The sequence below is a fragment of the Lontra canadensis genome, unplaced genomic scaffold (genome assembly GCF_010015895.1).
Source record: "Lontra canadensis isolate GAN:19392208 unplaced genomic scaffold, GSC_riverotter_1.0 scaffold158, whole genome shotgun sequence".
NCBI lineage: Eukaryota > Metazoa > Chordata > Mammalia > Carnivora > Mustelidae > Lontra > Lontra canadensis.
Genome location: NW_022631152.1, coordinates 901,762 through 913,826, shown reverse-complemented (window position 1 = coordinate 913,826; position 12,065 = coordinate 901,762). Strand labels below are relative to the sequence as shown.

The window sequence follows — 12,065 nt, the reverse complement described above, 5'->3', positions numbered from 1 at the left end:
AACTTATTTAATGTATTTTTTAATTGGCTATGTATACACACAGAAAAAGAAATTTTACAAAAGGATATACAGTGAGAGCAAGTGGCAAGTAACAATTTTTGAAACGTATGATTTTATATTTGAAAGCAGATACCTGGGTGTTATGTAAACTGATGAATCACTGAACTCTGTCTCTGAAACTAATAATATACTATATGTTAATTAATTGAATTTAAGTTTTAAAAATTAAACAAAATGAAAGCAGATACCTGCTAAACCAAATGAATTTCTGATATAATTATATGAAGTATAACAAACTTGGGAATAAAAGTAGGCAGTGAAGGAGGAAAATTTTTTGGACAGCAGAATACCACATAAACAAGCAAAACTTACCCTCGCTTTCCGCCCAATCAGCTCCCCTTACGCTGTTCTAACTTTTTATACTTTTATCCCTTCCTTATTCTTCTGAACCTATCGATTTGTTGACGGTGCCAGATTTTTAACCATAGGTCTTGTAGCAGTGAGCTTTCAAGTAGCAAGGGAACAAGAACCCTTGTTATGGTTCACTTAGGAATTTGCCTGTATTTATTTAATTTCTCTTAATATTTATTTCTAAAGATCCCTATTACTTATGTGTATCATTCCATGACTCGATAGTAGAATTAGTGAACTTAAGGACAAGCCAGGATATTTTATAAAAGATAAAAATAGGCTTGCTGATTTTTTGTTTTGCACTCATTATATAATGAGTCAATCCCAGTCAATAAAGCCATTTTACTAGCTTTAATAATGGGTTCTTCATTTGTTCCATTTGTTTGGATTTCTTTTATTATCTTGTAAACCCATTCTAAAGCCTTGGTTTTTGAAAACCTGAAATTAAATTGAACATTTCACATCTGTACATCAGTTTGAAATGATATAACATTTTATTTTTTTATTTATTTTTAGATTTTATTTATTTATGGTAGAGTGAGAGAGGGAACACAAGCACAGGGGAGCTGGAGAGGGAGAAGCAGGCTTCCTGCCAAGCAGGGAGACCCATATGGAGCTTGATCTCAGGACTCTGGGAACATGACCTGAGCCAAAGGCAGACACCTAATAACTGAGCCACCCAGGCACCCCAATATAGCATTTTATATTTTGTTTTGGAAATTGTGTAAGTTAGGGTTGTCCAGAGAAACAGAACCAAGTGCAGAGACATATATATGTAATAACATAATAATAATATAGTATTAATAAAATATAACAGTTAATGATAATAAAATGGCATTGATGTAATTGTTATTAATAATTAAAATGTATTGGGGTGCCTTGGTGGCTCAGTTGGTTAAGCATTCAACTCTTGATTTCAGCTCAGGTTATAATCTCACAGTTGTGGGATCAAGCCCATTTGCTCAGCAGGGAGTCTGCTGGGGATTCTCTCTCTCCCTCTACCTTTGCCCTTCCCCCCACTTGCACGTGCACACATGTTCTCTCTCTCTAAAATAAGTAATCTTTTTTTTTTTAATTTTTATTTTTTATAAACATATATTTTTATCCCCAGGGGCACAGGTCTGTGAATCGCCAGGTTTACACACTTCACAGCACTCACCTTAGCACATACCCTCCCTAATGTCCATAACCCCACAAAATAAGTAATCTTTAAAAAAATGATTTAAAAATACTGATGATGAGTTTATATATATACATATATATATACACATACGTATATGTATATGTACGTATGTGTATATATATGTATATATATATATATATATTTGCATATATAGAGATAGATTGATTGTGAAGAATTGGCTCATGCAATTAGAGAGGCTAAGTCCTACCATCTACCATCCACAAGCTTGAGACCCAAGAAAGCCAGTGGTGTAATTCAAGTTCAAGTCCAGAGGCCTGACAACCAGGGAAACTGATGGTGTAAATCCTAGTTTAAGAGCAGAAGAGCAATGTCCCAATTCAAACAGGCAAGTAGGGTGAGTTACCTGGGTGGCTCAGTGCCTTTAGGGTCCAACTCTTCATTTCAGTTCAGGTCACGTTCTCAGGGTCATGAGATAGAGCCTCATGCTGGCCATGGAGCCTGCTTGAGATTCACTCTTTCCCTCTCCCCCTACCCCTCCCCTCCATGCTTGCTCTCTTGCTCTCTCTCTAAAAAATAAAAGAAATTAAAAAAATAAAAAAATTTAAAAAAATAAACAGGCTGGGAACCAATCCTCCCTTCCTCTGCTTTTTGTTCTATTGAGCCCTTCAAAGAATTAAATGATGCGCACCTACTATGTGAACCCTACAAAGTCAAATAGTACGGAAGTGGTTATACAGTGGTGATTTTCTAACTCCATCATTCCTTCTATTAGTCAGCCTTTTAAAAATTCATGGGTTTATAGTGATAAAGGGTTTTTCCTAGCTTTTCCCTTTCCACGTTTGCAGCCTTTCTCAGAGACAGTAGATCTTTGGCTCCTAATAGCAGCAATATATTTTCATATTTGCTTAATCTTACATGAACACAAAATAGTTTCAGAATTCCTGCATTCATAGTGCTATTAAAAACCAGCTTGCAAGCATTCAAGATTTGTTTGCAGTCTTCTTTGTCTTTAATTTGATAGTATATAGTTCATATATACATATATATATATGTTCAGAACTATGTGGATTAGTTCTCTTTTAATATTGTTTTCTGTTTTAATTCCAGTGTAGTTAACAGCGCTATATTAGTTTCAGGTGTAAAATATAGTGATTCAACAATTCAAAACATTACTCAGTATTCAGCATGATAATTGTACACTTTAATCCTCATCACCCATTTCACCCATTCCCCCCACACACACACACACGGCTCCCCTCTGGTAACCATCAGTTTGTTCTCGTCATTAAGAATCTGTTTCTTAGGGCGCCTGGGTGGCTCAGTGGGTTAAGCCTCTGACTTCAGCTCAGGTCATGATCTCAGGATCCTGGGATCGAGTCCCACATTGAGCTCTCTGCTCGGCAGAGAGCCTGCTTCCTCCTCTCTCTCTCTCTCTCTCTCTGCCTGCCTCTCTGCCTACTTGTGATCTCTCTCTGTCAAATAAATAAATAAAATTGTTAAAAAAAAAAATCCCCTGTTTCTTGGGGAATGCTTGGGTGGCTCAGTCAGTTAAGCAGTCTGCCTTTGGCTCAGGTCAAAATTTTTAAAAATCTTTAAAACATTTTAAAAAAAGAATGCTTATTGGTTTGTCTTCTTTGCTCATTTATTTCTTAAATTCCAGGTATGAGTGAAATCATACAGTATGTCTTTCTCTGACTTCTATTGCTTAGCATTATACTCCCTACCTAACTCCATTCATGTTGTTGCAAATGGCAAGATTTCATTCTTTTTTATGGCTGAATAATATTCTTGTATGTGTGTGTATCACATCTTCTTTACTCAGTTCATCAATTGATGGACACTTGGGCTGCTTCCATAATTTGGCTATTGTAAATAGTGCTGCAGTAATCATAGAGGTGCTTGTATCCCTTTGAATTAGTGTTTTTGTATTTGGGGGGTAAATACCCAGTGGTGTGATTGTTGGATAGTAGGGTAGTTCTATTTTTAACTTTCTGAGGGACCTCCATGCCGTTTTCTGCAATGGCTGCCCCAGTTTGTATTCCCATCAACAGTGTAAAAATGGTTCCATTTTCTCCACATTACTTGGATTAGTTCTTTGAAGAATTAGTTATTCACCTGAAGTAGGTAGGTTCTCTTGTTTCTATTTGTATTCAATTTTAATCTTTTTTTTCTCTCATCCTTTTTGATTTAATTTTTTTTAAGATTTTATTTATTTGACAGAGAGAGACACAGCGAGAGAGGGAATATGAGCAGGGAAAGTAGGAGAGGGAGAAGCAGGCTTCCTGCTGAGCAGGGAGTCTGATGCGGGGCTTGATCCGAGGACCCTGCGATCATGACCTGAGCCGAAGGCAGACACTTAAGGACTGAGCCATCCAGGAGCCCCTGATTTAATTTTTTTAACGATGTAAAACATTAACATGGTTCCAAAAGCCAAAACTTTGCAAAAAAGTATATTCAGAGAAGTGTCACTCGCTGCCCCATTCTTTCTATCTACTCCCTGTAGGTAACAAAATTCATTAATTTCTGGTTTACCTTTCTTATGTTTATTTTTATAAAATTAGGTTGTTTCATTTCTTTTTTCTGATTTCCCTTTTTATATGAAGATGGCGTGTAATATATACTCTTTTACACTTTTTGTTTTTCAATTACGTATTTGTCCTAAAATGACACCCTGTTAATCAATTTGGCAAGTTTTAAATATAAGAATTCTTCCAGCAGGAAAATATAGTTCCTCATTCTAGGCTTAAAATTTTTTCCCCAGAAAACAAGCAGTTAGTGACATGTCAATAAAACTCATTTATAAACAAACACCTACACATTAATATTTTATGTGAAGTTCCATATCCTTTATATTCTGAAAGGAAAATATATTATATAATTCACTGCCATTAGCTTTTCTTCCTCTTGGCAGTTTCCTGCTGGCTACTGTGACTGCTATGAAAATGCAGTAATAGTGACTATCCTTCTGCAGGGTTTACTTCCATTAAACTTTTAATTTTCTTTTTCTTTTTTTTTTTTTTTAAAGATTTTATTTATTTATTTGCCAGAGAGAGAGAGGGAGAGAGAGCGAGCACAGGTGACAGAATGGCAGGCAGAGGCAGAGGGAGAAGCAGGCTCCCTGCAGAGCAAGGAGCCCGATGCGGGACTCGATCCCAGGACGCTGGGATCATGACCTGAGCCGAAGGCAGCTGCTTAACCCACTGAGCCACCCAGGCGTCCCTAAACTTTTAATTTTCAAATTGTAGATTCACTTGCCATTGTGAGAAGTAAAATAGATCATGTGTAACCGTTTCCCACTTTACTGACATGATAACATCTTGCAAAACTGTGGGACAGTATCACAACCAGAAAATTGACATTGCCACAGTCCACTGGTTTTTATTCAGATTTCTGAAGTTTTACATGCACTCGTTGGTGTGTGTTGTGTGTATTCTTAGTCCTGTGTAACTTTATCACGTGTGTAGATTCACCACCACCAAGATACAGGACATTCCCATCACCACAAAAGTCCCTCCTGTTGTATAAAGGTTATTTTTAGCCATTGGCTTATTCTCTTGTAGATAAAAAGTAATTTATTTTAGATTTTTTAAAAATGTCTACACTAATCCAAATAAAATCTTTCTAATTGTAAAGAATTATGCTAGAGAAGCGCCTGGGTGGCTCAGTGGGTCAAGCCTCTGCCTTTGGCTCAGGTTGTGATCTCGGGGTTCTGGGATCAAGCCCCACACTGGGCTCTCTGCTCAGCAGGGAACCTGCTTCCCCCTCCCCCTCTGTCTTCCTCTCTGCCTATCTCTCTCTCTCTGTCAATAAATAAATAAAATCTTTTAAAAATAAAATAAAGAATTATGCCAGAACTGGGCTTTTTATTTGTTTGTTATGAATGCAGTTAATTGTGACTGGTAGCCGCTGCCCAGAATTCTAAGTCTGGGGGAACAAAAGAATTCTAAGTCTGAGTTAGTGTTTATTATATTTTAAGCATTCAGTAATGCAACAAGAATCGGATTTATGGATCATTTTCTTCTTAAATCTTCTTAAATCACCCTTAAGAAGTCTCTAAGGGTGAGTTAGTTGAACATGGTTATCAAAAACTTAAAATGAAAATAAAGTCATGCCTGTATTCTGTAGGTACATAAAGACTAAAAGAGAGACCAATATTGACAAGAGACTTACCTTTCAACTGTTCAAAATTTTTACATGGAAGAATGAAAACCTTCCCCCAAAGATCGGTAACAAGATGGGCATGCCCATTTTCACCACTAGTACTCAACAGTTTACAGGAAATTCTAATCAGAGCAATTAGAAGGAGGGAGGGAAGGGAAGAAGAAAGAAAACAAAAGAAAAACAAAACTATCTCTATTTGCAGACAACATGGTGCTATATATAGAAAATTCCAAAGAATGCACAATGACTGTGTTCTTTATTGTGTAACTCTGAATAATTAATTTGTTTCAGTTTCCATATCTGTAAAATGGTATAGATAATGTGTATCACAGAGCGTTATTTTAAAGATTAAGATAGAGCTTGTAAAGTAGCAAGTACCATGCGTTGACTTTGGAAAGAGTTCAGAAAAAAACTTAGCAATGTATTTCATCGTCACAATCCAGCTATTATCATTCAAAATAATCAGTTTAGATAAAAAATTAGGTAAGTAGAGGTTCTGTGACCAATTTACCTTTTTCTCTATAAGACATAATATTAAGAGGACAAAGAAAACCCTGAGGATTTTATCCCTGTAATGTACATATAACTTTCAGGTTTCTTGAGATTATATACAAATACATCTCTTATAGGTAGTGACTTTGATGTAAATTATTAGAAATGGAATTAACTAAGAGTTTATTGTAGCCTTTGAGAGAATATAATACCAACAGAGTAGTAAGGCAAAAATCTGAATATAAAAGTTTAATTTCAGTATGAAGGAACAGAGATTATGTTTAGACCATTATTTTGAGCAATGGTTTGTGGGGAATAAAAGAATGTTCATTAAATTAAGTAAAAGCACTAAGCAGTATCAGGGGTCCAGCAAATCATATACTTGTAATATTGACCATCAATACTGCTGTAAGATTTCTGTAGCACTCATAGTTTAGCTAGAGAGTGAAGAATCCAAATAGGTAGGAAATCCAGGATTACAGATTAGAAGGACATGTGTGTGGCAGAAGGTTAAGGGGCTTTTGTTCTTTTTGTAACTATCCCCAACTTTTTAAAAATGTAATTGACAGGGGCGCCTGGGTGGCTCAGTGGGTTGGGGCCTCTGCCTTCGGCTCAGGTCATGATCCCAGCGTCCTGGGATCGAGCCCCACATCGGGCTGTCTGCTCAGCAGGGAGCCTGCTTCCTCCTCTCTTCCTGCCTCTCTGCCTACTTATGATCCCTGTCTGTCAAATAAATAAAATCGAAAAAAAAAAAATGTAGTTGACAAATTTGTATATATTTAAAGTGTATAATGTGATGATTTGAAATATATGTGTGTGTATATATCCATTCCATGAAACTTGTTGCTATCAAGATGGGAGGAGTTGATTTCCTCCAGAAAGAAGTAAAAGAAGGAGAGGAAAGGAGATTAAAATAAAAATGGGCTGGCTGGCTCAGTCAGTGGAGCATTTGACTCTTGATCTCAGGATCCTGAGTTTGAGGCCCATGTTAGGCAAAGAGTTTACTTAAAAATTAAATTAAAATAAAATTTTAAAAAATGAAATAAAAATGGAAAGAATGATGGATTATCTACTAGTCTACTGGTCATGCAGTGAAGACAAGTTTCCCTGAGAAAGCAGCTCAAGCATGTGAAGAATATTCTGTAAACAGTTTCCCGAGTTATTTGATACTCAGGCCATACGGCTCTCCAACGTTGTCAAAAACAGTTTGCCTAGCTGAGCCCCTCAATAACTATTTTGACTTGAGAAACAAAATTATTAACAGGTCCTTTGGGGATGCACATGCACAACTCCTGGGGGCACCATTCCCATCTTAATCTATCTTAACAGGCCCCTTGGAGTCATTCAGGTGGCAGCCCTGCAGGACCTACTCTTCCCACATAATTCCATAAGGGTCAACAAGGTATATCATCAGTTCTTTAAAGTGTGGCGGGTAAGATGGTGTAGAGAGACTGTCACTTCAGTCCTCCCAGGAAAAGAGTGCAAGATGAAGAGCCGTTAGCATTGCTTCTCAGGGTGAAAGAGCTCATTTGCCCAGCATTGCCCCTGTGAGGCAGTGAGTAACGTTGATATAACGTTAGGGGAAGTTAGAGGTTCCCAGCCCTGGGTGGGAATCATTTAAACCCACTTGCTCCTTGAGACTTTGGGAGCTCAATGGAAGTAGCTGGAATTCCTTTATGACACTATCTTTTAAACTGAGGTTCAGGTACTAAGCAAGTAAGGCCTCTGACAGGTGATTCTTCATTGAAATACATGATAATAAGGGAAAACTTTTAAAGAAAAAAGATCACCTGCAATTCCATTTTCCTCACCTAAGTTTTAGGTTTTGCGTAAATGCTGTTTCTCCATTCCTTGCTTGCATACCTCATATATTTTACTTGGATGAAACATACTGTACATATTCATTGTGTATGAAAATTTAACATATCATGTTAGTCTTATTTTTAATAGTACAGAAATGTTAATGGATAACACTGATGTGGTTTTGAAAGCATTTAAATAAAATTTCTGGCTTCTTTTCATAAAATCAATAGTACAGATCGGTGGTCTCTGAAACAGTAGTCACTAGCCAGCCACACATGAGCATCTGAAATGTGACTAGTCCGAAATGAGATGTGCTGCCAGTGTAAAGTACACACCGGATTTTGAAAAAAAGCATAAAACAGCTCATGAATAATTTTTATTGATGATACTTGAAATGATAATACTTTGGATATATTAATTAAAATATATTATTAAAATAAATTTCACTTGTTTCTTTTTACTTCTTTCAGTGTGGCTACTGGAAAATTTTAAATTACATATGTGGCTAACATTTTATACCAGACTGCACTGATATAGATTATGAAATTGGAACAGACACTAAAACTAGAACAATAAAGGGATGGTTAAATCATCTTTGGTATATTTACTAGGTACAGTATTACACGGCCTTGAAAATTACAAACCTATGGGTGATGCGGCCAAAAAATATATATGTAATATTATATTTAGGAAAGTATGATATAAAGTTATAGAAATTGTTTCAAAAAAACCCTTAAGAATTTTTCCTGTATGCTAATATGCTAACTAGCGATATGTTCAGGGGGTAAGATTACAAATGAAGTTTTCTTTGTTTTCAAATTTAAAAGAATACCTTTACAATCTTTATCACACTGAAATTTATTTATTTGTTTATTTTTTTAAAGATTTTATTTATTTATTTGACACAGAGAGACAGATCACAAGTAGGCAAAGAGGCAGTCAGAGAGACAGGGGGAACCAGGCTCCCCACTGAACAGAGAGCCTGATGTGGGGCTCAGTCCCAGGACCCCGAGATCATGACCTGAGCCGAAGGCAGAGGCTTAACCCACTGAGCCACCCAGGCATCCCCACACTGAAATTTATTAAGCCATAAATCTTATTTTTTATATAAAAAAAAAATCACTGGGTAACAGTGACTCATAGACTTAGAGCAAGATAAATAAGGAGAGTGGTAAAATTAGGGTTCTCAGAGTGGTACTGTGGAGAAAAGAGCAAGCCAATTAACTCCATTTCACATCCTCTCCCCCTGTTCAGTGGGAATGAAAGAAAGCAAAAACGCCAACGGCAGGATGACTGATAATATATGTTGTGTTTATAAAGAGATGAAAGAATGAAGGAGGAACATTTACATCTTTTACCACCTTGTAAAGAAAAGGATTAGAAAACTGAATCTAAGATCTTTTAAAAAGAATTAAAGGTGTGAAAATGACTTACTGTGTTTAAATGCTTGATCTTGGTAATTTTTTTTTCATTCATAGATTCATGGTGTTGCTAGCTAAAGTTGAGAAATTATCAGAAGAAATCATGGAAATAATGCAAAACTTAAGCAGTCTACAGGTTAGCTTTTTTTTTTTTTTTTCCTTTGGGGCATATAATTTTTCTGTTATGTCTTTATGTCTGTTACCCCACTTGAAAAAGGAAAATAGGAAAGAAGCCCCAGCTTGGAGAATTCAATCCAGAAAAGAGTTCGCAGGGAATATGTCTAATTTCCTTTTCATGGGAATTTTTCTTATAGGAACATGAATTAACCATAATATTTTAGTAATATGCGACTTTTTCGCATTTTAAAGCTTGCAGTACTTGACCTGCCAGAAAAAATTAAATTTCCCACCACAGAGTTTAAGCTTTTCAGATGAAAGAAACCATAAACTGTATTTTCACTAGACTTGTCAGTAATATTATGTTTGTAGAGAACTTAACTCATTTAAGATGTCTTTTTTTTTAGGCTTTGGAGGGCAGTAGAGAGCTTGAAAATCTCCTTGGTGTCTCACATGCATCATGTTTCTTACAAAGAGAAATGCAGAAAACGAAAGAACTAAGTAAGAAAAATTCATGAATTTTCAATGGTATCTCTCCATTCCTTATTTGTAAATATAAATATATATGCTAATGTTTTCAGTATTAGAGATAAACCTAATTTCCCCAAATTTAAATCTGATAGACTTTTTTATATATGGCATTACTGAACATGTAATGGAAATATTATTTAGAGAATAAGAAGCCATATATATATCTTTTGCCAGGATATGTTACTTTAGGGATTCTTGTTGAATATGAAGAAAAAGAATATGCCTTGCAAACTGATAACCAGACTTTTAAAAAATCTGGTGCTTATTCTTTAAATATAGGATATAATAAGGTATTGCATTTTGTACTTGATACCTATATATATTACTTCAAATTATTTTTTTCTTGTGAAGTTATCCCAGGATGAGAAGTTATTCATATGCCATGCTAATTCTTAACATGAGTTTTTTTGTTGTTGTTGGGTTTTTGTTTTGTTTTGTTTTGTTTTTTGGTTTTGGGGTTTTTGTTTGTTTTTTAGTGATAAAAGTAACAGAACAAAAACTGTTTGAAAAGAAGAGTTCAGGACTTCCCAACAAAGGTAAAGAATTGTGTTTTCATTTATATAAAAAAATCCTTTCATCTCATTTCATCATCGAAAACCGGTCATCATGAGTCCTTTTTTAGTGTGATCTTTTTAAAAGATCATAAATCTCATTTGCAAACCTTATTCTGAATTTGACAGACTATGTCTGATAAGATAACTTCCCTGATGATTAAACTTTTAAAATAACTTTTGAAATACAATTTTCAGTGTAAGATTTAAATTTTGCCCTTTTATTAAAAGTTCTTGAGAATATAGACAAATAGGGAGAACAAAGCATTAATATTTAGCAACTTTTAATAGTGAATTAGGATCACACAGAGCATAAAAAGTTACTTTGTAACCAGTGTTCTGAAAACTTTCAGATCATTAATGATGTTTGATCTACTGTGAACTCATATGCCTCTGAGCATTTCGCAGTATGGGAAACTAAATTAGCAGGTTTTCGCATAACACATGCACATCCATACCTCAGTAAGCAAAATGATCATGGACTATAAACTATTAAAACCTTTAGACCAACTTAAGAGAGATCATTTTAGTATTACTGACATGAATGCCATTTTGCAATCTCTGCAAGTGGAGGTTGGCCTTTAAACAGGTAGCCATGTTTTAGTCCACCATATTTGAGTTACCAATGACTACCATTTATAGTAATGGACCAGTAATTACTATGTACTAGGATCAGCGAGCAGATCTTTGTAGCAACTCTGCAAGATATCCTTGTCATTATAGATAAGGAACAAAGATAAAAAATGTTAAGTAACTTGCCCAAAGATACTACTACTTAAGTGTCAGAGTGGAGATTGCAACTAAAGACCAGTCTAACCTCAAGTAGTGTGGTTTTTCTCATTGCTTCATGTTCCCTCTTCCTACAACAAATGAAATCTTCTAGTCATCCCAGTGTTTAGATTCAAACATATGAGGCATAACTGAAACCACTTCAGCCAGTGTAGTATATTAGACTGTATTTAGGATCTTTTACAAGCCAGTGATGAATTTGCACTGGAAAGTGCTGGGATTCCCTGTTACTTCCGAAGGCCACCTGGGTAATGCAGGGCACTAGCTAGCCCTGTCGAGATTCCTCCAAGGCTCATGTGGGAAGAGAGCTGAGCAGGTTTCCTGAGCCATTCAGTAGAGCAGCTAACTTTCACTATGATCCCAAGAATTTAAGACTATGAAGTTAGCTTTTAGGAAAGGCTTAAGATCTCTTCTATACTGTGAAACTGGCTTATAATGTGTAGCTGGGTTTCAGCCTCTTTTAACTTGACAAGTTTTAGAGGATCATAAGGGGAAATTAAAATGTTTACTATTTCCAAAACAGAGGAAATCTTTCTTCTATATATTATGTGCCGATGGTGTGAATTTTTTTCAGTCTGTAATTTCCTAGAATTGACTAGAATGGGGCTTTACAGAGTTGGCTTTCACTAAATTTTGAGAAATAAG

The 12,065-nt window shown here is 35.7% G+C and overlaps 1 protein-coding gene across 2 annotated transcripts in view; it reads left to right on the top strand.

Moving 5' to 3' along the window:
• The window catches only part of ITGB3BP (integrin subunit beta 3 binding protein), a 65,362-nt gene that overhangs the window by 42,605 nt on the left and 10,692 nt on the right, over positions 1-12,065 (top strand). Inside the window, exons 5-7 of one of the 2 annotated variants that reach the window (XM_032844895.1) lie at positions 9,490-9,568; positions 9,957-10,050; positions 10,557-10,616. In XM_032844895.1, coding sequence (XP_032700786.1) covers positions 9,490-9,568; positions 9,957-10,050; positions 10,557-10,616 — 233 coding nt within the window. The remainder of the gene's footprint in view (positions 1-9,489; positions 9,569-9,956; positions 10,051-10,556; positions 10,617-12,065) is intronic. The other variant, XM_032844896.1, reaches the window with a different exon arrangement.